General features: G+C 41.5%; 2 protein-coding genes across 3 annotated transcripts in view; both read right to left on the reverse strand.

The window, feature by feature from the left end:
• The window catches only part of TBC1D15 (TBC1 domain family member 15), a 34,409-nt gene extending 31,711 nt beyond the window's left edge, over nucleotides 1–2,698 (reverse strand). Inside the window, exon 1 of one of the 2 annotated variants that reach the window (XM_069773553.1) lies at nucleotides 2,556–2,698. In XM_069773553.1, the coding sequence (XP_069629654.1) occupies nucleotides 2,556–2,579 (24 nt within the window). In that variant the 5' untranslated portion in view covers nucleotides 2,580–2,698. Of the gene's footprint in view, nucleotides 1–623; nucleotides 745–2,555 lie in introns of those variants that run through there. The other variant, XM_069773554.1, reaches the window with a different exon arrangement.
• A 3,575-nt stretch (nucleotides 2,699–6,273) lies between these two features.
• On the reverse strand, nucleotides 6,274–26,423 carry RAB21 (RAB21, member RAS oncogene family). Its single transcript, XM_069773475.1, has 7 exons — nucleotides 26,041–26,423; nucleotides 19,164–19,223; nucleotides 18,873–18,980; nucleotides 17,270–17,333; nucleotides 16,402–16,456; nucleotides 15,879–15,967; nucleotides 6,274–14,942 (listed from the first exon to the last, which is right to left on the reverse strand). Exons 1-7 carry the CDS (start codon nucleotides 26,188–26,190, stop codon nucleotides 14,803–14,805), a joined length of 666 nt encoding a protein of 221 aa, XP_069629576.1. The 5' UTR covers nucleotides 26,191–26,423; the 3' UTR covers nucleotides 6,274–14,802.
• Nucleotides 26,424–27,068: the final 645 nt, after the last annotated feature.

Genomic DNA, 27,068 nt, shown 5'->3' on the forward strand with positions numbered 1-27,068 from the left:
AGTTAACCATACAGAGAAAAACACTGAAAAGAACCTTCTGATATATGAAACGGTAAGAAAAAAACAAATAGGACAAAAATCCAAGTAAAGTAGTACATACAGTTATATGAGGTTACCAAATTTGTAATTCATATCCCATTAACGTATGGAGCAGAGACAATAAGAAACAGCAGAGTTGTGAATCCATTGATATTAATGATGTCTGGGAAATAAAAAAAAAGTGATAGAGAAAGGGAAGGCAAACAGTAAAAATATAATAGAAACCACAACCTTATACAGTTTGCTGAAACGTGATTGCATGAAAGCTGAGACAATGCAGGCTACCCCAGCTGCTTAATATATTGCCATGTGCATTCCCCTGGAATTACCTTGTGTAATATTTTGCAGAAAAGAACATATACATTAAAATACATTACTTTCATGTGACAAGATCTGCCAAATGAGACTAAAGCACCCCAAAAACTAATGCCTACTACTCTTTCAGAAATCTACACCTGAAATACCTCATTACAACACTGCACAGCCAGAAGGAAAAGTGTAATTAAATTAGGACACCTATAGCTTGGAAACACACTGAAGTGCAAAATGTTTTATGTGAGAATACTGGTTCTGTACCAACTTACGCAGTGTTTATTCCATCTGGAGTGAAGTTTCACTAGTTGTGAGCCCTTCTAAAATCCTGCTGCCATCCAAAGGAACAATTTGTGATCCAAAGTGCTCCCTAGACAAATAGAAAACTAACCCAGCCAAAAATAAGTACACACAGTTTTATGTATTATCTCAGCTTGCTAAATCAAATCACGGAGAGATCAAATGAGTACGGTATCCAAGCAAGCAGAAGTGCAACACGCAGGTGGGGAGATCTAGAGAAGGATGGAACTGCTCCTACCAAGAGCAGCGAAACTTCAAACCAGCCTGGCCACTTCATGAAGTCTGAGAAAACACAACTATCATATTTCCTCTACATCAAAGGAGACATGGCAAAGAATGCTACTGAATTAGAAGTTGCGTTAACAAGTTACATTAGCATTGTGGATGTGGAATAACTGAAACGAAGTTCTGCAACATCTTAGAGATTTAGTCTCAGGCAAACACTTTTTTTTTTTTTTAAAGGAACAACAAATACACAGCAAATTTACAAACAACTAATCCACAATAGTTTTAGCCTCTCACATAAACTAGGATAATATAGCTGCTTTCAGGAGAACCTTCCCAAAGAAGATCCTGATAAAAACCAACCTGGAGAAAAAACAATAAACTGCAAAATGAAAATATTTACCATCACCCAATAAACTGCCGGATTGAGTTTAAAATGGACAAAACTAGAAGAGCAACTTTTCTCTGTATACATAAAAACTGGATGTGCACAGCTAGAAACACCTAGGAGGACAGTATGGCCATCTTTACATTTACAGCACCTAACAGCAGTAAAGAACTTAAAGTTGTAATAACTCCAGCTGAACAAAGTGCCTGCTCCACCAGTTCTGGTTGAAATGAATATGGTAAACTGGCACAAGCAAGATCTCTACTGAATTTTCCTGCCAGCTAAATGCACTCCTCAGCACCCTCCGAGAAGCACAGACATGGCTAATTACATATGTTCTCTTATGCCGAGATCAACATGAGCTGAAATAATCATTCGCTGCCATACGCTGGAAAGGTGAAACCGAAGATTATCATACTCTAACCCTGGCTACATACAGTCAGACACTACACTGAGATTTTAAACTCTAGGTAAAGGATCCACGTGCTCGGGAGCCCAGCATTTAAAAGTAACACTTTTAGAAGACAGAGTCACAGAATAAAAATATTTCTACAATAAAACCATACGGACACAACTCGGATCCGTTGGTGGGGGAGGAGGGAGGCAGAGAGGGTCGCCAACACCTTCCCTCCCGTGACCTCAAACCAGAACAGACACTGGAATCCTTGTCAAGCTCTACCGTTTCATTCAACAACACTCGGCAAGGATCGGCGGGGCGTAAAAACCTTTACATTACCAAATTACCCGACTGACAAGGCTTTGTATCCACCCCGGGGCAGGTCCCCGCACACTACCAGCGCGCAGGCCAGGAAAAAAGGCCAGGAACGTCTACGAGCACCTCCGGGACACGCGGCCACGTAGACGGGACAAGTCTCGTTCCTCCACCTCAGCCTCAGAGCCTGCTCTGCGGAGGCCAAGCCCCGGCCCCGGGGGCCGCCCGCCTACCGGCGGAGAGCGGCCTCTTCCTCCACCGGGGCCGGCTCTCCCCGCAGCCCCGGACAGGGCCCAAGTCCCACCCGCCGGCCGCGACCCCCAACTCCCCTCAGGGAGGCGAAGAGAGCCCACGGCCTCCCACCGCCAGGCCCGCCCAAACGGCGGGAGGGCCGGTGTCCGGAGGGGCGGGCCCGGGCCCCGTGAGGAGACCCCGCGGGGAGGAAGGGGCCCCCGCCCGGCCACGCAGGGGCCCGGCCCCAAGCGGGGCGACCCCAGCGGCGGGGGGAACCCCCGAAGAGGAGAGGAGGGCAGCCGTCGCCACCCGCGCGGAGAGGCGGGCCCAGCCCGCCGCCGTTACCTTGCCGCTCGGAGGCGCCGCCATGTTGCCTACGAGTGTTTATGATGACGTTGCGCTCTTCACGTGCTTCCCCTCCGCTCCACAACAACCCCCGTCAGCCCCTACGCGGCCGCGCGGGCGGCGCAGGCGCGCTCGGGCGGGACACGCCCCCCCCAACCTCCCGGCCGAGGAAAGGCGCCACGGCCAACAGGGCCGGGCCCGGCTGGGGGGCGGGGCGAAGGAGCCCCGCCCCCCCGTCGCGCGGGTGCTTCCGCGAGCGGCGGCCTCTTCTCCTCAGAGGCCGCCGGCAGGAAAGAGGAGAAAATGGCGGGTTCATTTCTTGGTTTGGTTGGTTTGTTTTTTAATCCAAAGGCCGCGCTCCTTTCGCTCGTTTCGAATCCCTCGCACGCAGCTCCCTGCGAGACTGGCCGGCGCCCAGCCGCGGGGAAGCGGCTTGGCCGTGGGCCGGGCGGGTAGGCCCCGCGGCCTGTCCCTCATCCCCCCCTCAGAGGTTTATAAGAGAGTTGTGGGGGGTTAAGGAGGCGGTGAAGGACAAAGCAGCAGTAATACGTTTATCCAGCGGGGGCACTACGGAACGGCCAAGGCACCTGCCCGGGCGCCGGGGACGGCAGCCGGCCTCCACAGCGAGGAGAGCAAGAGAGAGCCGGCTGGAGCGTGTGAGCATGGCAGTGAGGAGAAAAGAGGGGGCGTTTCTTTCAGCGCGCTTAAAGCTTTTTCTCAGCCACCCGAGATTGTAATTAACAATCTGAGGACTGTTGAAAATCCGATAGGGAACACACAGCGTATGCTCTCTAGGCGTTTTCTTTCTCTTCCTGCTGTTGCACAGTGTAAATAGCAAGGAAATACTCATAGAGCACATTTTTACTCTTAGTGAAAAACACACTGCTTTCGCGATGATGGCTTTCAACCCATAACACATTCATCCCAGGATAATGCCAAATGTTAATTACAATCTCACATCGATGTTAGCAAATATTCAGTATTCATATGTGTGCAGATTTATAAAGTCTGAAAGAATTCTTCAGCTGTCAACAGGCTGCAGTTGGTCTTCATTACCTGGAAAAAGTATATAATGCATAGTATTACTTACTTTATTTTTTTTTTTTATGTGAAAGCTAATGTCTGCAACATTTGATCCTGGTGAGAGCCATAAATAAAGATGGTTTTTAAGACATTTGTTATAAATGGACACCTTACAAAATACTTTGAGCAAATAGTTTGTCCCCAAATATTGTCCATTTGAAAGAGATGAAGAATATGCTCACAGGGAAGTGATTTTCTACTCTAAAGGAGCAAAGGTAATTTGGGGTTGTTTTTTTTAGCATCTGTCATAAAACCGCATTATAATTTGCTTCTGACTTCTCAAACTCTTCAAATTCTCTCTCAGTCCTGTGGACCAATTTACTCCATTTACTCCTTCTAGCTAGTTGCCCAATCGACTAGACCATCCTTCTCCCTTGTTCTTTTGCAAACTATCATTGCATAACAATGAGTATTTCATTAATCAAGATGGAGAGCGAAATGACTTTTCTGTGATACTGCAACCTGATAGCAAGGTTGAGGTTGGCAGGAACCTTTAGAGACCATCTAGTCTAACCCTCCTGCCTGGAGCAGAGCACAGATCAGATTGCTCAAGGCCTTGTCCAGTTTGAGTTTTGAGTATCTCCAAGGATAGAGACAATGCAACCTCCTCGGTCAAGCTGTTCCAGTGTTTGGCCACCTTTGGGGTGAAAAAGATTTTTCTTAAGCTTAAATGGAATTTCTTGTATTTCAGTTTGTGGCCATTTTGTCTTGTCCTTTCACTGGACACCTCTGAAGAGCCCAGCTCCACCTTCTTTACTCTCATAATGTAGTTTTAAATGTTGACAAGATCCTCTGAGCCTTCTCGAGACTGAACAGTCCCAGCTCTGTCAGCCTCCTTGTTTGACAGATGGTCCAGTCTCCTAATCATCTTTGATAGCCCTTCACAGGCCTCACTCCAGGATGTCAATGTCTCTGTTGTACTGGGGAGCCCAGCACTACACCCAGCACTCCAGAAGTCTCTCACCTGGGCTGAAAGGAAGGATCACCTCCCTCAACCTGCTGGCAGTGCTCTTCCTGATGCAGCCCAGGATGCCGCTGGCCTTCCTCGCAGGCTCATCACCAACTTGTTGTGCACCACAATGCTCGGATCCTTCTGTGCAGAGCTGCTTTCCAGCCAGTCAGTCCCCAGCCTGTAATGGTGCATTACATTATTTCAGTTTACAAACCTGAATGATTCACAACACCAAATTCCATAGGCTGACATAGCATTAGCAGGTTCCTCTTCCTTCTCCATAAGTCCATTAAGAAAACAGTGGGGCAGTCTGTAGCTCCATGCTAAAGTCCAACCCTTCATTCACTACACAGATGAGAATCTAAGGAGAGTATCTTCAGCTTGGTGGCTCACTCTTCATTGGATTTTAAGTAGCCATCTGCTGTAATAAGGAATCTTCTGTCACATAAAGGTAATCACAGCACCCCAGCCAGCAGCAAGTGCACAGCCAGAAAGCCCTCCTAGCTTTCCTGTGGTTTCTGTTGCTGTCACAGCTGCAGCTATAGCTATTATGGCTATGCCAAGAGCTGCAGCAGCTGCTATTGTTGTTGTTCACACAGCTATTTCAGCAGAGTTCCAAGATCCAGTCCTGTATTCAGAAGTGTCAGCCACCCACATGCTCAACCACGTGAAAACCTGGCCTGCACAAGACAAGTGCAGATTCTGTCATCACAGGCTTAATTTGTACAAACAAAACCCCTGCAGAAATAAAAGAAAACCAGAAATAAACAGTGCCAAAAATATCTTTTCCTTTGACCTTTTTTTCTGCTCACAGGAAATAGATATATTCCAAGACTTGCTTTGACAGATGCATCCCACAGTTTTTCCAGGTTACTCCAGTTTGTCACAGATCACAGACAGTAAATGGGGTGCCATCCTGGACTCTGGGTGCAGCAGGACACCCAGGAGAAAGCTGCAGACCAGGCTTCTCTTGAGTTCTTCATAGTCTAAGAGTTACCAGTCCTTAGTGTTAATGATATTATAGACAATAAAGTAGATATCCCAGGATTTAGCTGTCACATGCTCTTGTTTTCCACATACCAAAGGAAAAGGTAAAAAAAGAATCCTCCTGTCCTGCTCCACAATTAGGAGAGCAGAAGGGAGAGCAGGCTCTGGCTACATCCATTCAAGTCAACGAGTAAGCCTGGGGTACTGACCTACAGTCAGCCTTGCTGTTTAATCATTAGCATGCTCTTTTATATAACTTATCACCCATACCATTTAAGGCTTCTCACACTAATACCTAGACACAGCATGGGGAACAGCACAGCGTCTCCAAGCAGGGAGCACATAAATATGACTTAAAGGGCAGAAGAGGACTTGACCACCTGGATGAAAGCTGTACTGTGCCATTTGCTTTGGAGGCCAGAGCACCTTATGCACCCTGGCCTAATTTATTTGCCAGTAAAAACGTAGCCTCTGGGACCAGTTAGGATCTTCTCTACTCACTGTCTCTACCTCAATGTAGAAACTGAGAAGTGAAGATACAATAGCCTTTCTAACCTGTTCCTCTAAGAAAACACAAAAAACTGTAACTTGCACAAGTAGAGCACGTGGGTGTAGTAGTGTTCCACGCCTGGCTGCCTTCTGCCACAAGGTTAGACAAGGAGAGGGACAAAGAAATTAAGTATGCACTGACTGAAATTAAAAGGAAGGAAATCCCATTCCCCAGCAGCATTTATTTGTATTTAGAGTGCGAAGGCATACAGATATAACGGGACATGAGGGCAGTACACTGGATGATGAGCTTTCTTCAAGTATTTGCACTCTGTCACACTTAGTATATCCATAACCACAGCTGTGAGTTCCTGTTTGTGAACCTGGTATTTTTTATCTATACATACCAAGCATTAATAGAATTCCAGAATATGAAACAACCCAAAACATACAAGATTTGTCATAAGAAAGCATTACAGTTGGTACAACTGATCACAAGTTTACAATAGCTTTCTTCTCTCAGTGGGACAAGAAACTTTTTGAAAATATAAAAGCAGAGCAGATAACCAACATGAAATGCTCAGCATTTGTCATGCAAGGAGAGATTGATGATTGCATCAGCCTCCACAGAGGCTAGTTGGAAGCTATCCGAGAGTGATGACTAAACAGAAACTGATCCGTTGTTTGCCGATTGGCAGAGACTAGTATTGTCAGAGCTAGGAATGCAGAAAGCAAAGACAAATAGTAGTAACCCCATTGCTTCTACATATGCATTACAACACCACCAACAGGCAACATTTCCTGGAAAGAGCAGGAAACTAACGGAACAATTGTTTTAGGGTGTGGGTAGGCAATGCTGTATTTCATCCCAGCCATTCAAAAAGCAATGCTAAGGTTGGGTCTGTGTTACTAACACAATACTTCCTTCCTTCTCTTAACTTGCCATCATAATCCACTTCAGAGATAGCTCCATCTCCCATACAAGCAAGCTGAAATCCCTAAGTCCCTGAAAAAGAATCTGTGTCCCATGATGCCAAGCACTGCAGTACCCACATACTGAAAGAATGGTCAAGATGCCTTGCAGGCTCCCACCAAAGTACAATTCAGTGTCATTTTAAGCCTCAAACCAACTTCTCTAACCAGTATGGGCACATCTTACAGTTGATGATTGTTTTGCAATTACTCTGTGTTACAAAACAATGGGAAAGTAGACTGGCAATCGGAGGTGCATTGGATACTCTGCTGCCTCTTGCTATTTGAAACATTCACCACAGGAGTCAGATTGCAGGGTGTAACTACAGGCAGGACGCTTGCTCTTCACCATTTAATATAGCCCCTTTAATGAGATGCTGACAGACTTTGGAAAGACTAGATCTGTGAAGGAACTACGTTTACTCTAAAAAGCTCTTAAGATTTCAGTTTCCTGACCAAAAAATTCTCACCAAATAGAAAATACACTTTCTGACACAAAGACAGTAGGATATAGCTACTGACTTTTAAAAGTGCCAGCAAAAGGGCTAAGAACAGCCAAAGCAGGAACTGTGCAAAATCCTCTCACCTTGCCCTGCTTTTTCCTGTTGCTTGCCCTTTTCACTCACAATGTCCATCCAGTTCAAATCCACTGCATCAGCTGAACAGCACTTTTCACTAGGGAAGCGTGCACAAACATTCATTGTGGTGGTAGGACATCAGTAGGATACAAACACATAACAGGCAGAAAATTCCCAGTCTTAAGCCTTCCATGTTTGACTTGTTTTTGCTGCTCCCTTAGCATACAGGCAGCGTGCCTGGGGCTATCATTAAACTGGCTAATGTGGTTCAACAGCAACTGCTCCTTCCTCATGAACCGTTCTGGGCTGCCAGGGACCAGTTTTGAGAATCAAAGCTGCATTTTTATGGGTCCCCGCTCACACTAGTCTCTGGAATACATGTTAGCATAATGTAGAGCAACCTCGCTGAGCCTGGTTTGGCATCTTAAAGCCATCTTTCATCACATCATACTCAGATGGGTTCAGAAATTTGTAACAAAAAAACCTCCTGCGGTCTCAGTTTTTACCAAATCTCTTTGTAAGCCAGGCCACTGCCCCCCAACCTCCGGTAATTTCAGGGCCACTTATTACAGACTGTTCATCAAGTTTCAAATTCTGTGACTTACTAAAATTGTAAGAGATCACAATTTTCAGATATGACAGTAGCAAGAATTTCCAGCTGTTTTCTTGTATCAATTTTCAGTACACATTTTTCCCCCTTTCTATTGATCCATTTCCACTTACATGCATTTTCACTTTTAATATCAGGCATTGATAGAATAGCAGACATGCTAAAGAAGTTCTTGTTTCCCTAGTTGATTGATCACTTGGAATTAATCACAGAAGTATCTTCATGTAAATGCACTGATAAATATGTCTTAGAGTATTTTATGTAAGAACTCCAGCTGCAGCAATGCACTGGGAAAGTCAAGGTTTGTGAAGCCTCTGCTAGAAAATTTTTTTTTTTTTTCAAAATTTCTTTTATCCAGAAATGCCATATAGAATATTCCTACAGCATTTGACAATGCCAAGTTACCCAATATTAAAAATGCTATGTCCTTTTCAGTGTTGGCTTTTGCCCTGCTAACATTTTCTCTGGGTTCAAAGAAAAGTATTCTATTTGATTGAGCCTGATAAGTTCAGTGAGCTTATCTGATGAGAAAATCCAGTAAGACAATCATCATAATGCCTGTATGATCAAATAGCACTGACAGCTCTTAAATCTTTAGTTATCAAGTGCTTTCCTCTTCTCTTTCCACTAAGAAAAGCCTGATTAGGCAGTTTCCTGTTCTGAAAAAGAAAAACTACTTGTTCTCTTCCACTAGGAGTCCCAAATTTGTTGACCTTTCAGAATGGAGTAATGGTTAACTTGAAGAAGGGTCTGCAATTTAATAGTTTCAAAAGAGATCTGTTACATGAGTTTGGATCTGTCACAGGATATCAACTACTTGGCAACCGGTGAGAAAGTAGTCCTTGCTCTCTCCAATCCTCTCGACTTGGATCTCTTCTAAGACACTTCCAATATCCAGGAAACAGGAGTCAGGTACCAGAGGTAGCAAGGACTCACCATTAAACTTCCAACATTCTATCTTCACTGGTTTGGAGGCAAGATATGACCAATTGTTGGGGAAGACTGTTGCAATACTGCTACTCATCATCCTTTGTTGTCATACTTTCAAATTGCATTGCTTCTGGGTGACCTACAATGAAGTACTAAAATCCCTTGCAAGAGATCAGTGAGACTAGATACACTGAAAAAAATGACATATCAAGAAATAAGAACAGCTCATCTTGAGAAAAAACAACATTCTCAAACCAAGAGGAACTGGGTATTACTGCTGTAGTACCTATCCCTGTCTGGAAGAGCTAGAGAAGCAAGCAGAGAACACGTATGTTTCCTTTCTTGTACAGGGACATCTCCAGCACCAAAAGTTTCCTGTAGTAATAATTCATTAACAACGAGGATCAGTGCAGCCAACAAGCAGGAAGAGAGGGACAGAAGCCCTCTTTTCACACTCTGCAGCTGCACCAGGTCATGCTGCTTGCCCAAGTGCACAAAGCAGAGGAAATAGATGGAAACAATTATTTTTGCAGTCTATCTTTCAACATCCTGGTATTGAATAAATACCATCAAAGCTCCAAACTGTCCAGTGGAATGAGTATGCAGTTCCTCCCTAGTCACAGACATTATTTGGAGGCTGTAGAATACGCCAATCAATTGAAGGTTTTGGCCAAGTTTGGTAAACTTAAGACTTAGGGAAAAATTAAGAATCAGAAGAGATCAGCTTGAAATAAATTGCTCTAATTCCAAAATGAAATTTTATCATTTTAATCAGATTACAGTAAAACTTTCTCCAAGCTAAAATATTTTCAGTTATCCTGGACAGAATAATCTTTGTCATAATGGTGACAGTTTCATAGATTCTCACTTTTCAAGCCATCTCAAGACAAACATTCCAGATTCTCCTCAACTCTCAAAACCATTTCTCCATCTCATTCTGCTCAATGCAGTGGCCAATGACAGCTCCAAAAACATAAGAGGGAAGAGTATACATTGTTATTATTTGATAGAAAAAGCATAAATTTGGTAGACAGGTACTGAGATGCACAGGTTTGTCCTAAATAGAGGAAAAAATCCTGGCATTGAGCAGAATCCCCCAAAGAGTAGTATGAGCAACAGTGCCCAGCACTGTTAGAAGAGAGCTAGTTTGGGGGCTTTCTTGAGCTTGTGCAGCACCTAGTGCCAAAGATCTCAGTCTTCATCTGCAACTCCTCGACACAACTGTGGTAAAAGTTATCCTCACTGCAAGATATATTTCCTGACTTCCTAAGCTTTGATGCAAACTAAGATTAACAAAGCCAGTTAACTGTAAACTCACAAATTAGCATATTCTAATCAAGTTTTAAGTAGGTTAGAATTGTGTCTGAAAGCCTGTTCAAAGTTAGTTATATTCTCTTTAGTGAAGCAAAAATGGTATTTCACAGAAGGAAAAACAACCTAGGAAGTAATCTTAGAAAAGTCTTGAATTAGACAACTAACATTGCTAAGAGATGCCAGCAACTCCACCAAGAAATGGTTAGCTCAGCACCTCACTCAGCAGCCCACTGCCAGCACTTTCAGTTTTACCAGTACCTTCAGTTTTTCCTACCTCCCTTTTTCTTTCTGCTTCTCCTTTTCCTTCCCCAAAAAGGAGAAAAATAAGAGAGGTGGCCAGCTCCAACTCTCTTATTCCCACACTCTATCATTCATACCACTTAAATGCTTTCAGCTTGTGGAGATTCCAGACCTCCATTTGTCCTCAAGCAGAACTCCCATTCCTCTTACCTTCTTTCAACTATTTTTTCTGACAGCATCCAACATTTTCAGAGAACTCCATTTGAGCTCCAACCACCTTCCATGACCACATACCTTTCTGCAAAACTTTTTTCATCTGGCTTGGAATCTAAAGTAGAAATTGAATTACTAGGTTCTTCAAGAGCTGTAGGCAGAAATACGAGTTAAACACCTAGAACAACAAAAGTGGCAGGATAGAAAAGGCTAAGGGATACTTTTTAATGTGGTAGTAAGCAAGAATGCCTGTCCACAATGTTCGAACGTTGGAGAAAAAGCATGTAATCAAGGCAACACTCAATTACTTGACTGTTTCAAGAGACCAGCCAGTACAGTTCATCTGGACATTGGATGTCCCCATCTTGGAACTGTATGTGAGAGCCCTGCAAACCAGATGAAGTCATCACCCCCAGTCTTTACAGCTAGTTACACTCATCTCCAAGTACCACACATCTGAATTTATTAGAGTGTCCTTGTCTGAATCAGTCCAGCTAGTCTTTTATAACTTCTGAACTCTAGTCTAAGTGCAAAAAGACAGTGTCCATAAATAACTCCTAATAGAGACAACACACTGCTGCATTAAAGTGTTTGGACTTTGGTTTGTTAAATTTTATTTCAGCAAGTGATAAAGTTTCATAGGTAGCTGAAGTATTCATAGCAGCAGCATCAAGACTGTGAGCAAGTACTTAAAGTTGTTTTGGAAAGGTATTTATAGTAAGTTAGACCTTTTTTATTATAGTATATGAGTAATCTTTGTCAAGATTTACTCTGAGGAAGTGTGCTCAATGTTGACTTACATGCTGTAGCAGGTGTCTGGCTGATTCTATCTATCCCACAATAGAGGTACTTTCTAGACAGACGTAGTTGTTCTCTTGCACTCTTCTCAAAAGAATGAGAAATAGCTTACTTGGTTTTCTTGTTGCTAACTTCTGTTGCTGGAAAACGTTTTCCTTAAGACATACAAACCAAGCAATCTAGATAGATGCCAGCAATGCACCACTCTTGAAAACCAAGCCACACAGTGGTAACACCAGGTTACTTGAGTAAGATCCTGCTCAAATATAGAAAGCCAAGCTATCTGTGCTTTCCTATATATTTAATTCAAAGAACACCCTAGATATCTTCAGCAAAGATGCTTTTTCCTGGAACTCTCATATTTTGTCTGCTAACAATGAACAGCTGAAGTTTTATGTTAATCAGTCTAAACAATCCATAAAAGTTTTTACTTGTGTCTTGGAAACCAACTCCCCTGACTTCATGAAGCTATACTACTTTTGTAAGGTAACATAATGATACTCTGCTAAGCACAGGTTTTAAGTTCCTTAAGTAAAGTCCGACCAAACTGCAGCTTAGACAAGGAGGTTTCCAGAGAGTATTTTTCATGCTGTAGCTTAAGAAAGAAAAGTAACTTCTGAGAATTTATTTTAAAAAATTTTGCTAATAGCAACCAGAACCTTTTTAATCATACAAAATTGTGGGCTCCCTTACTCCCACCAAAGTTTTCAGTAGTAATAGTTTTAGTTTTCTAAGAGACTTAAGGGTTAGTTAGTATCAACGTCACTTTGTTAGTTTTGTAATTGGTAGAAGTCACACAGAATGCCCTTATCACAGAATACACTAAAGAAAAACTATTTAACTGCAGGCAGAAAGATATATTCTACACACTGCTTCTACTTCAAAGTAGTCAAACATAACATTCTCTTGGGTACACACCTACTATTAATTTCCAGACCAGAACTGTATCTGTCCACTTCAACTAAGCGGAGAAAGCTCTGCTCTGGTGAGAACACATATGCTCTGGTCTAAGTAAGCCCTCGTGACTCATCTGCTGATGAAGTCTAGTTGAGGTTGGGTTGTTTGGTTGTTTTTTTTTTTTTTCATCTCTGCAAAAAACCCACAAAATTTGAATAAAAAAATCTGGAACTCTTATATTATGAGGAGATTCCAGTCTTGAACACAGTCTTGCCAATTTCACTCCTCTTATCAATACTGTATCACTTACAAGACTGACTTTCATCTAACTGTATGGATTTGAAGGTACTGGGTTTAGATCCAACTGACCATTTTTTCAACTTTGGCAAGGCTCACTGTTAAGTTGGATACGAGAATGTTAATTTAATGGTGTTGCTGCATATATACACATCTACTCACAAATTTTAGATTCACACCAAAGCTCTATGTGGTCAAGAAACTTTATCTTCATTAGCATGAAGAGGTCACCTTTGTCCATTATGCATACAATAATGTCAGAAAAGCACAGCAATGGTAGCTCAAGAGAAAGTATCTACACCACAGTTTAGGCAGAAAGGGAAAAACCGCACCAGGACCAGTCTGTATCAAAGCCATCTATTATTTCAGAGAAAATAAAAATCAGACTGGAGACAGCACACTTCTCTTACATTAGAGTGATTAGTTACTACTACTCCTTTTGTGCATCAGAACATACCCACACCATTCAGTGCATTCATATGCAATACTAATTCTACCCTTCAGACAAAGGAAGGCCAAGGAATATTCTATTTTGCCATAGACATCACCTTTACTGTTTTTCCAAGCATGACAACTTAAGTAAAAAAAAGTCAGAGCACAAAACATTTTGAAGTTTCAGCTACCACCATTTGTGTTTGTTTGTGATAGTAGTTTATACACTTTTTGTGAAAACCCTCCTCCCAAAACTTAAGTGGGCTTCAAAACGCTTTACAAGAGAAAGAGCAAGTCAGGAGTTAAATTCAGTTCTGTCTAGTATCCCCAAAGTTACAATTACATCTGGCAAATTTCATATCTTCCATTTAATCACTCCAAATCAGAAGCAGTTCTAGTTAACGCCAATTCATTTGTTCACTCAAGCCCTGCAATACAGGGGGAAAAAAATGCTCATTAATAGCTTATAATGCTGTCTTGGGACACATATGTATTAATGCAGCTTAAGAGTTTCCCATGCATCCGGTTTATTGGCTACCAGACAGATGAGGGCTAAAGTTGCTTTGACTTTCTGGGGATATTCTGAGAGGCCAAAGTAACTGCAGAGGCAAGATATATGCATGCGCCAACTGTTTTAGCTGGGAGTCAAACACCTCAATGTTAAACAGCAGTCTACGGAAGCATTCTCTTCCCACTAAGGGCGTACTGTAAATACTGCTCCTCACCAGAAAAGTCTTAAAAAAAATGCTGTAGCTATGAATGTACCAAAAAAAGCTGTCTTCAGGTAGAGGGAATAGAATGAGCAATTCAACAGTACACATGAAAAGCTTGCATCTTTCACTGACTTATTCACTTCACAATCACTGACAAGACTGATGTACATATTTCTGCACCTGCAATTGTAAAAGCAGATAAAATATTTAATATGTAATTTACAATGTATTTTACCAGCTTGGCATACAGGATGAACAGAATATATCAAAGTAGTTGACAGTTATAGGCTTGTGAAGGCCCTGCAAAAATATTACTTCAGATATCTGCTAATTTAAAAAAAAATCAATTTGCATTTTAGAAGTGATACAATTCAATCTACCACAAAATACAAAGAGCTGCAAAAACATATACCATTCCAACAACAATGTATATAAGTTATTAAATAATGATCTGATTTAAAAGAATATAAATGAAGCCTTTAAGTAGGTCTTTTCTACATGCATATTATTCCTCATTAAAGAAAAATATGTAAAAAGGCCATTGGTAATTGCTTTGTTAACCACTGTAGAAAATGCCAATTCTCTGGTCACAGACGCCACTAGTTTAGCACTTAAGGTCTCTGCAGTGTTACATGTGATTATTTTTAAATACTGTTAATTCTATTACTCCATTGGTAAAGAATGCGTGACTTGGAATATGGCAGTCTTCATATCGAGAGGGCAGTGATGCACAGTTTTATAATTATCCAGAAGAACAGCACCCTCCACTGCTCTGTACTTGTGGCTCGTCATCAATGATCTGTACACCTCGCCTTGCTATTCCTGACTGACTGGAACCATTGCCTCTTGCTCTTTCATCCACTTGAGCAGTTTCTATCATTCCTGTAAAGGAAGAAATGTATTAGATGACATTCCACTGCATTTTTACACAAGACTGAGATCTTAATCTATTTGAGTTATATGCACAAAGTTCAGCAAGACTAGTTCTCCTATTCATTATGCAGAAGTAAGTACTTAGGTATCACATAGCATAGCTGCAAGAACATACTTAAATCTTCTTCCTAAAGCACCAAACATCCAGCAGCTCCTGTTGACTAAGGCAGACCTTAGATGCTCAGATATTCTGGAGTTAGTGACTTCAAAAGCTAGATTTACGCACCCATATCAAGAACATTCTGTTAAAAAAGAAAACAAACAAGAAACCCCCCACACCACATATACCACCCCATACACACCCCACCCCCCATACCCCCCCCCCCCCCCCCCAAAAAAACCCCAACCTACTCTTCAGACATGCAGGTGGTTTTGCTTAAATTCTTGTATCACAAGAACACAATGTATAGGACAACTTCACTGTGTTATAACATTTTTATCCTACACTCCATGATCTTCACCATTTGCTTAGACCGCTGTGTAAAATTTGCATCATTACAACTTCAAGTTTATGATTTGTAATCAACATCATTTAAGAAGATTTTTGAAAGAGGTTGAAACAGAGGGTCTGAAGCAGGCAACAGGGAGACCAGTCACATGAAGTTTGATGTTACTATTTACACATGCTGAGTGAAACAGCAGTCAGTGCTCCAACAAACAACAAAGACATTTTTGGAGCACAACATGAATTTGCAGTATTTTAAGCATCCATACATCAAGCTTCCGTAGCTGTTACAGTACATAGGTGGCTTGAAGTAGACTCAGATGAAGTCAGTTCTTAGTAATTGTTTACACATTAAGGCTTCTCTTTATCATTTTAAGCATTCTGAAGCCTTGAGCATTTTGTGAACGAGCTCTTTACCAACAAAGCTAGATAATACCTACTTTTACAAAGGTCAAGAAACAGTTCTTCAATTCCTTTGTTCTGTTTAGCTGAAGTATGATAATGTTTTGCTCCAACAGATTCAGCATACCTGTAGGAATGCAGATACAGAACTTCACTGTACTAAAGAACTCAATCTTTCTAAGCCACTTTACATGAAGCAAGAACATGATCACAAGAGGTTTTATTCCAAGTTCAGAGTTAATCTACACATGCTGATTTAATTTAAAAAGGGAATTATGTGGTTAAAACTGCCATGATTGTTGAAAAACACTAGATGAAATAAAGAAAGTTTCATGTCTAGAAATGCATTGAAACTGTAAATGTTGACTTTAATCATGCACAGCTCTCAAGTTATACTTTGGTGAGTAAGGACATTCTGTGACTGATACTAACAGAACACTTAACACAGCACCCAACAAGGCACTGCTGGTTTATGCCTGCCAGTTGTTAACAGCTTCACAAGTTTATTACTGCAGCATAATTCTGCAATGACTATTTCTATTAATAACTGGCATGACTTACGTTTCTGCTTCTTGCACTGAAACGTGTCTCTCTTTTTCCAAGTCTATTTTGTTACCTGTTGGAAACAAGTTAATCTTTCAAGTCTTCGTACTACAAAATTACCCAAAAGAAAGCAGTCATGTAATCATTGTACCCCATCATTTCCTCACAAGCTGTCCCAGTAAAGACTGACTCTTACAGAAGTCTCAATTTAGAGCACAATGATATGATTTAAGAATCTCCTTTCACTCAAGCATTTACAGGCAATAAAGTTCTACTTCTCTAGAGAGATCAGAAGAGCTAAATACCATATAAGCCACAGATTCAGCCTTTTGCTTTTCTTTTGTAAATTATTAGCAGCTTGTCTGTGCTGCATAGGTAGTTTTTGGAGAACATCCATACATCTATCCTCCTGGAAGTGTTTTAATCACTATATCTGATTTTAAATCTAAACCCAGTATTTCTGTTTGCATTGAAATATCCAAGCTTTAAGACTCCCCCCCCCCCAAGCACTTGATTATGAAAACAGACAAGCGTCCAGTCTATGCCACTGAGAACAGTAAAAAACCAAGACGTCTGAATACTTGCAAGAAGGATAACACACATTTGAGGTTTATGTTTCTCTTTGTTAAACTGCAGTCTGCAGGTGTCCGTACTATGCACTTCTGACATGGTGTATCATTAAACAGCCTGTTTTTCAAAACTAATTCTTATTTTCCTCCATGCGACCTACTCAAACTTCTAGCTCCAACTGAATTTTAAATATGAAATTAACATAAGCTTTACCCGTTCACATGTACAAGCTGTCAAAGGAGTGTTTAGAAGATGCTATTAATCAAAAGAAACATTTCTGATTTTCAGCATCACATGTTAAAAAAGAAAGACCTACCTACTATACATAAACAGATTTCATTTCCCAACATTTTTCTTAATTCCTTTACCCAGTTTTTTACCTGCAAAAAGAACAGAAGTAAGTTTATTTTCACCTGACATACTACTAGCTCAGGCACTGCGGAACTGACCCACTTCATTCATTAACTGTTTACTCTAAACTAGAAACAAACATGTTTAGAGCAACAAAGATGGACAAAATATTCTTTAGATAGCTATGCATGGCTCTTGTTCAGCAGGTTTTAGTTTGCAGTTGAAATTAAGAGCAAATGACTTAGATAAAATGGTTCAATTACTCCAGAAATATAACTCACCACACTCATGTTAGCCCCACTCCAAAGAACAAGTTCACTGCATTGGCCACTTTAGGTCAGGCATGAGATCTTTTATCAACAGGCACTTACTGACAGATCACAAATGGTACTTTAAAGGTAGAGGTACCTGAACTGAGTTGTTCAGGTTAGATTATAACAGATGTTTGCTTCCTGAGAGAACAGATAGGACAAGAGTGTCGAGTCAGCTGATGGTACGGTATCTGTTATCAATTCTGTTGTCATGCTTTGAAGCTGTATGATCGCTGCATTGACTTAGGGGCTGCTATTTTAAGGGAATTTAAGTCATGAGGAGAAGCAATCACTTCAAGAACCTAAAAATAGTCGGGATACACAATACAGAGGTAGTTATGCAGTAACTTCCGCAAATTAACCTTCCCTCTTTTTTTCCAAGAATAAGTGTTTTAATATCACAGAATTTTACTAAGTAGTGCCTTTTCATGCTGAGCCCAAGTTGACTCACAAGTCATCACAATTCTGCAGATGAGCAGCAAGAGTTTAACTGTTAGCACAAGTGCTTTACTTGCCCTGCATCAGACTTTTTAAAATACTTAAGCTGTTATGGAACTATACCTTTACACTACTTCTATCACTGCTAACCCAAGCCTTGCCCATAAAAGCACAATTTCTTACTCTCTACACAGAAGTCCTACTAGTTTTGCCACAAGCTAACTGGAGACAAACTCACTTAGGAAAGAGTGTCACCATTTTTTCAGCTGGAACATCCTAGAGTGATAGTGCTGATTTGACACAGGGTTGAAAAAAACCTCATCTGCTGAGACCGATCAACTAATACTGCTATAAAATAATTAGCCATCAAATTTCAGGTTTTGATGAGGATTTGAAGTCCAAATATTTATTATCACTGGAAAAGTAGTGTTTCCACTATCGTGCATTGCAGTTTCAGAGTTCAGATCTGTAAAAGGTCATGTCACTTAATATCTTCTAGTAATTTGGTTTATACAGTAGAGATCAGTATTGCATACTATCACAACAGTACTGGTTTAAGTTTATAGCCTGTCACAGGTAACTTGCACATCTAATTCTCTGGTGTTCTTTGAATACCTCTGCTGGAACTTTAGTAGACTGAAAAAGTCAGCCTTCAAAAGAATACTAATAAGGGATATACTTCCATTATATGGTCTAAATTTGCAGATGTAATATATATTGCTATTGCTAAAAACAGAAGATTCCCATTTACACACTCATATCACAGATTATCTTTCAATCAGTTTACATCTCACACAGAGGTAAAAATCTGTCCAGTACCTTTTGAAAAGAGTCTTCATCTGTTATATCATATACTAGGATAGCGCCATTAGAATCCCTGTAGTAGATCGGCCCCAATGCATGAAATCTTTCTTGACCAGCTGTATCCTGCATTTAAAATACACTTGTTAGCATTTAAGACAAAGCAAACAATACTTCAAGAAACTCCAAATACTTTGAAATTTTACTATATTAAGAAGTGCCCAACATTTAAGTTCTAGTAAACCTAAGTAATCTTTCAGGAAAATATTCTATTTAGCTAGGGGAGGGAAAATAGGAAAGTAAACATACCCATATTGCAAGGTTTACTCTTTTCCCACCAATATTTAGCTTCTTTGTAAGAAAAGATGCCTGGAAAGCAAAACAGATTAGAGTTAAGTTTTACACACAAATGTCTTATTTGACTTCAGATTAATTTACTAATAAAAACATCTGAATCAATAAAAGACAGATTTTTGGATCAGAATACTCTTTAAGCCAGAAGGCTGAGTCAATACTAAACCAGTTAGTCATTTCACTAGTTTGCCAGGAGTCTATTCTAAATAAATTTGGCTTAAGCCAATCATTTACTACATCTTTTTGCTGTTGTTTTGAATGACTTGGAAAGGATAAGAAACTTGTGTGGAAAGAGTCTGAATTCACAACACTGATAAATCTAAGCTGAACTTGAAGCATTTTACAAGCATACATGAAGTTTGGGTAGGAACCAGCCTAACAGGATTTTTAATTTGCAGGAATTAGGCAAAGCACTTCACTGTTAGTGAGCTACTAGAACAAAATAAAATAGTTTGAGTGTATTGCTAGAAGTCTCAGAACAATAGTATTCTGTAAGTCTCCTTGTCTGTATCTTTTCCCTTTTTTAGCTGACGTGAGCCCACAACTCTTCCCTTCTGTTTCTGAGGACTTTTCTGGGGCAGGTGTGGTTTGTGTTTTGGGTTTGGTTTGTTTTTTTTTTTTCCAGACACTGTTCCCAAAAGCTCAGTGATAAGCTTCTCAGCTAACACACAGAAGAAAAGCAAGTAGCAGGGTAAGAAAAGCCTCAGAATAAGCATACAAGCTGCTCTAAGAATTCCACTACATTATCTTCTGAAAATGTTTTTCAGGACCAGAGTATATTGCAAGGTTAGTCTAATTTCAGTAACTCAGGAGTGTGTCTGTTCTTCTCCAAGCCTGCATGATCCACGTTTTCAACCACCACCTCCGTTACCGAGTGTATAACTGGGTGGCTAAAAAGGGGTATAATTCAATACAAGTTTAACAGGCTAGAACGGCGTCTGAAGGAGTTGATACATTAGGAATATGCTCCCCCCCATTGTGAAAACTGGCAGTAACAGGTTAACATCAGACAGTTCTGTTGCCACGGGTTAACTTTTGCTCAATATGAGCTCTCTGTATAAGCACGGACCAGGCACTGAACTAACTAAAAGTCATGTGTATGTGGAAAGTGTCATGGGCCAGATCAGGTGCTTGAACCAGCTTGCTGCTTAACTACACAAGCAACCAGTACACACACAGAAGACCGCGGTAGTTCAATTTACACCGGCCGAAACTGCTGTGAAAGTGCCTCTCTGGAGTGCTGCCTGTATTACAGTTAAAGTCATCCAACACTCAGCTGCTAGAGCAGCTCCTGTTCTTCAGCTACTTCCCCAACATCAACTCTGGCACCTGTATGACCTAAGGTGAGATGATTCAAGAAACTTTTCTTCTTTTTTTGAAGTAAACTGTATCTTCCCCCAAAGCCTTCCACAAAGTCTGATTAACAACAGATAGAGAAAAGACAGACCAGAGGAAAGAAAAACAATGAGAAACTTTCCAAAAGCAGATAGCAAAGAGCTAATCATTATGACCACTGTATTCAACATAACTACAGCATTAATAATGCTACCCCTTCAGTCTACAGTGAGGTGGCATAAGTCAACTTAAGAAAAAGTTCCAGACAGCACATTAAAACTATTTAACACACTAACCAACTTTTATAACAGCAGAGTAGCAAATCTTAAATATCAGGAAAACTTTAACTCTTTAATCAAAAACTCTGCAGAAAGTTGTTTATGGCTTTCAGCTAGCTGTCCCTAAGGATCATCTAATCAGCGTCTAGTCTTCATATCATAATTTGTTCTACCACACCAGAGTTTAAAAGCTAAAAGCTTAGAGGTGACTTCAGAAGTTTTAATTCACCAACACTTGGGCCATATTAAAGGAAGGTATGGTTAGGCACAACAAATCAAGCTTACCCGACAATATTTTATTGATCTGCTGTACTACAGTACTTGATATTCTATTGTAAATCTCAAAGGAAAAAGCTCTTCTGAGCACCATTTGCTTTTGTCACAACACTGACAATCAAGTCTGCTCAGTTGATATGGGTTTCACATAAGTGTTTGAGAATCACGTTTCTGGACCAAAAGGCAGAAAAATCGTTCACAGAAACAGAATTTATATTTTTAAAAAAACACAGAACTCAGTACCCATAAAGTTGTGACATCATGGCTTTAGACATTGGCCCAATTAATAGTACAGATATCTTTACTATCTGACAGAGCAAATATTAAAGTAGGCTTATCCCCACTGGTAAGTTTTGCTTAAGTATCACCAGTCCTTCAGGTCACTACAGCTTTTGATAGCAATACTGTCTTTTAACACCAAGAGTAGAATATTTCTCCTATATACCCAAGTATTAGAAGACCCATACATTCAAGTAAGGCTTTTTAGTGTCTCCTGCAAAAAAACCAAAAAATAATCACAGGAGACTGGCAAGAATATTTAGTATTGGGCTACTGTACTCGCTCTCTGTATTAAAACTTGATGAATTTGTACTAATTAAGACTTTAAGCAGACTCTAACTTAGGCCCCTAACCAAAAAAGGAGAGACAATATCCTATATCAGATATCCTGATTACAAGCAAGTTTGTCTGAAAAGCTTGCCCAATAACAAGATTGGAACCTCATATTTGAAGTAGTCATGGTTAGTAATGAGCAGAAGCTTTTGTGAACATGCTGCGAGAAACAGTCAATACTATATTACAGATTAAACACTTCATTCGTCTTCATTGTGTTCATATAATTGAAGAATATAGTTAGCAGGCTCCATCCTTGAATTAATAAGTAAGGGCAAGTTTGGCATATTTGCCATCAGTAAAGTACATTTTACAGCCACAGTGGCAAACATGCCAAAGACAAACCACCTAACACCTACCTTTTAACACCACCCCCCCCCCCTTCAAGTTCTATTTGTCTCATGGAAGAGCAAGGTTACTACTCTTCACTCATTCTGAGGTTAGAGAGCAAAAAAACAAATCAGGTGAACAGCAGGACTATGCAGTTTTTAGAAATCTGGGGGGAACCCAACATGGAAGGAAGAACCTTAACTACTGTTTTGAGACAGTTTAGGAGCCTAGTTTAAGGAAAAGGTCAGCTACCAAGAGCATCAAAGCCTCTGAAATCAGGACAGTCTTGACAGCATTAGGTAGTTACACATAGAAGAGGATTCAACATTTTTTCTAATCTCCCAAGAATTTACCAAATTGAGTACTACAGATTTAAGTCCAAGTTATGACTCGACTTACAGTCAGTAACTCTTCCATATTATTTTCATTACTATGACAATTCATTCTTGCTAGGACTTTCAAAAACCCACAGATATATAGGACCACAGTTAATTCAAAGATAAGTAATCTCAAATAGCTCTTTGACATAAGCTACTAATTTTGGTATTTTTACTCTAGTGTCTTATGACTGGTCTGAAGACTACTTACACACTTAGAAGAAAAGGATAATGCAATTATAAGGAGCTAAAATTCCATTCTCTTTATGTGCCTGTAGAAAGTATTTTCTTTTAATTCTTTCTTCTAAGAGCTCAGTTTCACTCATCCATCAGACCCTGTTAGACACCGATAAAAGAGCCTAAGTAGAACACAAGGAAGACTCAGCTGGAAAAGATTCTCTTGAAAGTCACTGAATAAAAGCAGATGTGTATCACCTACCCCTCTACTACTTCATCTTCAACAGAGGCAAGCCAGGCATACCAACACTGCATATAGCACCGAACCTCCTTGTGTTGTCTTCCCCCCACCCCAGCTATCTTAGACAGCCAAGACAGCTTTTCCAGGTTATGCAAGTCCAGCAAAGCAATCAGGATCTCTACAGTATTATTAGCACCATGTCGGCAGCTCTCTTGGGTTGGATATTTTGCAGTTCTCCACACATTTGAGAGATTATTACACAAAAGTTGTATTTATCTTGAGTAATTAACTAAGAGAAAGTGTCTACCCAAATTTAAAAAAAAAAAAAAGTTTGACAGTAGATTTATTATTGGAGTAATTCCAGCACAGTTCTCTTGGTATCAATTTATAGCTTAGCATTACTTTATCAAGACGAGAGCACTGACCTCAATATTTCAATCAATGGGAACCAATTCTAACTGTCCCACCAGGTCTGACAACAGGTTATGGATTGTACAAGTTCATTGTTCACAAAAAACCTCTACCTTTCTTGCATCAACTTTTTCACATTATTTTAGGTAAATGTTTCCTTATGTGAATCAGTAGCAACCTTAATTTCAATTTGCAGGTCATCAATATCTTAAGTAGAGGACTTGAAGCTAACATAACTACAGCAACACATCCCAGCAGCCTCCTAACCTCAAGGGAAGTTCCAGTTCACCATTTCCCTCTAGCTAGCATTTAGGGAAGGGGGACGTGGAGAGAAGAGAAACAGCTCCCTTTCGCTAAAAGCCTTCTGTTACTAGCACAAAAGAAAACTCTCCTATTTGGGTGTACACAGGTTAACTTCACAAGAGAATAATACTTAACTGTTAGAATTCAGACAGGAAAGCATAGATATACATCCGATAAAAGATATCCACACTGACTAATTTAAAGACTTCCTGTGCTCTCCCCCATCACTGGGCTCACGCTGCAGGAAGCACCAGCCAACATCACTAAATAAAGTTTCCAGAAGGCTACAGTCTCACCCCCCTTTTTGTTGCAATCATACTGGAATAGAGTACTACACAGTACTTTCTTTTTTCTACTGATCTTTTCATATGATTCATCACTGTGGCTCCTTTGCTGAATCAGGAGCTAAGTATTTATCTAATTTTGGCTTTATTGGAACAGAAGTAATTTGGTGCAATAATTTGAACTGATGCCATGAAACACAGCCGCCTTACCAGATTAAGCCTTTAATCTGAAAAAAAAAGATGTTTTGCAAAAATGTCACTTCATTGATTAATCAGATATCCTAGTTTCTCCTTATCTTATTTTTTTAAGGGATGTTTTAATTTGCTAGTGGAAGAACTTACTAAAACTTTCTTCTAGAACTGTAAGACATAAGAAAACAAGAATAATAAAGATAATACTTCACAAGTGCACATGATGTGCAGCAAGATTCAAGAGCAACTGACATTGTATTTTACAATCAGTAAGATGTATATGTGGCTAAGGAGGCTCAGAACAGAAAAGCAAACAAGTTGAGAAACACAGTGCAGTCAGTTAAAAGATACAGGTAGCAACCAGAAACCTAATCACAGTGGAAAAACAAAATCTCAGTATCAAGTGTGATCATGTACTTCCACTGCTCTACAAGCACACAGCCCCACCCCCAGACAGATAAACTGGAAAGCTCTCAAGCTATAGTATCTAGAGACATTTTCCTATCAACATTTTGGAGGCATTTAAAGGTCCATTTTATGACATCTGTGACCCCGACTATGTATTTCAACTCGCTTTTTGCTTCTAATTTTAGGTTTTCCACTACAAATCTAAAGAACACACTTAAAAAAACCCACCAAGCTGCATCACATGACAAACTACTCAGCTCTACTCTTTCTACATGGGATATCAGAATTCAGCTATACACAATCATTTTGATGCACTTTAAACGATTATTTGCTCAATGCTACACTTCAGGTGAAAACTACAGCTGCAGCTCTGACACCTACAAGCCACTAGTCATTTCTGTAGCATAGCGAATATTAATTACCTCTATGGCAATCAGAGCTACAATCAGCTTACCATAAATACCACACCATGCCTAGTAACCCTACCAATAGATTGATCCAACAGCAGGGTATGCACATAGGGTAATGAAGTTTAAAACATGTTCTTTTTAGCTCTTACAGCAAAAATGGAGCAACAGTATCTGTTTATGAAACAGTCACTGTATTGTTTCTAGTGCACCTCTAACATTTCTTTGGTTTTAAGGGAAAGTTTCATTATTAAATACTTCCGGATACCCAGCCCACAAGAATTTTCCCCTAAACATGCAGGAATAGTGCACAACTACCCTACAGCTCTTTTTTGGCATCACCTACTATTTATTCTGTACTTCATGGAACTTCAACAGTAATTCAAAACCCACTAGTGGCCCACATGGTGGCAGGGTTTGTTTGTTTATTTTAAAAAAAACCAAATATATTAAGAGCAGTATACATTACAGGGCTAAAACCACACTTTCACGTACATGCGCACAACTGCTAAGAAAGATGCTGTGCAACTGGAGTAACTGCAAATAAAAAGGTTAAGCAAGCAGAGACATCCCAAAAGACTTAACATACAACCCACTGAGAACCAGGCCAAAATTCAGGGAGATAATGTGACAAGCAAGTAAGTCTTAAGAATCTTTTCCATTATTGAATTATAAACCTTAATCTCAAAGACCATTTTGTGAAAGCTGTTCTCTTTGAACAGTAGTATTTAGGTAGTTCAAGGGTTAGGATTTGAGAGCATGAGGAAGACTATCATTAACAGAAACGCAGCACATACGAAACACTTAGTCATCAGTCCGCTACCAATGATGACAGTAACAACATTACTTTCAAACAATACTTCCCAAAATTCAAACGAAGACATTCATACACATAACTGGAAAAAACCGAGCAGTTAGCATTCAGAATAGAAGCGAGGCCTTTTAAGTACCGAAAGCTTAAGCCCGAGGCGTAAAAAGAACCCAGAAAACCAGCTTCCAGCAAACTCGGCAGGGGACAGCCACCATTTAGAGAGCGGCAGCGGGTCGCTCCGGCCACGGGCGGGCTGGCACCGGCCAACAACCCTAGAAAGTGCACCAGGGAAGGGGAGAAGGGAAGAGGAGAAGAGCAGCGGACCCCCCCCAACACAACCCCGGCCCCGGTAGCTCGGGGCAGGGGCTCCCCGCCCGGCCCGGCCCGCACCTGCAGGGTGGTGATGTGTTTATCGTTGAACTTGTTCTCGCAGTAGCGTAGCACCAGGGAGGTTTTCCCCACGCAACCCTCCCCGAGCAAAACCACCTTGAAGGAAAAACTGCGGCCCCCGGCCGCCGCGCCGGCCCCCGCCGCCGCCATCCGCGCCCCGCCGTCCGCCGCCGCCTCACATCAACGGTCCGCAACGCGGCCGCGGGGCGCCGCCGCCCACCGGGACGGAGACTCGCGGGGGCGGGGAGCGAGAGGGGATGCGGGGAAGGAGAGGGGAAGGCACCGCCGGAGGAACGGAGCTGAGGGAAAAGGCGCCGAGAACCAAGACGCTCCCCGCCGCCGACGGCGCCACTGCCCCTAATGGCGTCTTCTTCCTCCTACGTCACGCGCGGCTCGGTCACGCGCACCCCCCCCCGCCTCCCTCACGCCGCCGACCAATGGGAGGGGCGGACGCCGCCACGGCGGAGAGAGGCCCCGCCCAAGAGCGGCGGAGGGGAGGGGGCGGGGCGTGAGAGGGGAGGGGCGGGGCCTGCGTCGGAGGGCGGGGCGGCGGGGGGAGGCGGCACCTGCGCCTCAGGCCGCTGCCGCGGGCGCGGCGGGTTGGGCCGGTTGCGGCAGCGGGTGGGTTTTTTGGGTTTTTTTTTTTATGTTTTTTTTTTTCCTTTTGCCCGTAAAGGGCAGCCGGAGCGGCGGCTGGGGCGAGGGCAGCTGGCTGCGGAGGTCCGCCGTGGGGTGGGAGGGAGTTTCTCCTCAGGTCTGGCCCCGCGCGTTTCCCCAAAATAGCCGCCTGTCCGCCAAAACACGTCATGAGGGGAGCGATGAGGCAGGCGGCGGGGGGGCGGTCCAGGCCCGAGCGTAACAGGCAGCTTTACCATAGAAACTGAGGTAAACCCTCGGCGAGATTTACAGGCGGGGATGAATTTGCATTTAAATGTCATTTTAAGGCTTTCAAGTGTACCTACCGAGCACCTCCCTGTGAGCAGGATGGCAGAGCCTCTAACAAACAGACTATGGACGTCACGAGCGCA

Source organism: Haliaeetus albicilla, chromosome 28, assembly GCF_947461875.1.
Source record: "Haliaeetus albicilla chromosome 28, bHalAlb1.1, whole genome shotgun sequence".
Taxonomy (NCBI): Eukaryota; Metazoa; Chordata; class Aves; order Accipitriformes; family Accipitridae; genus Haliaeetus; species Haliaeetus albicilla.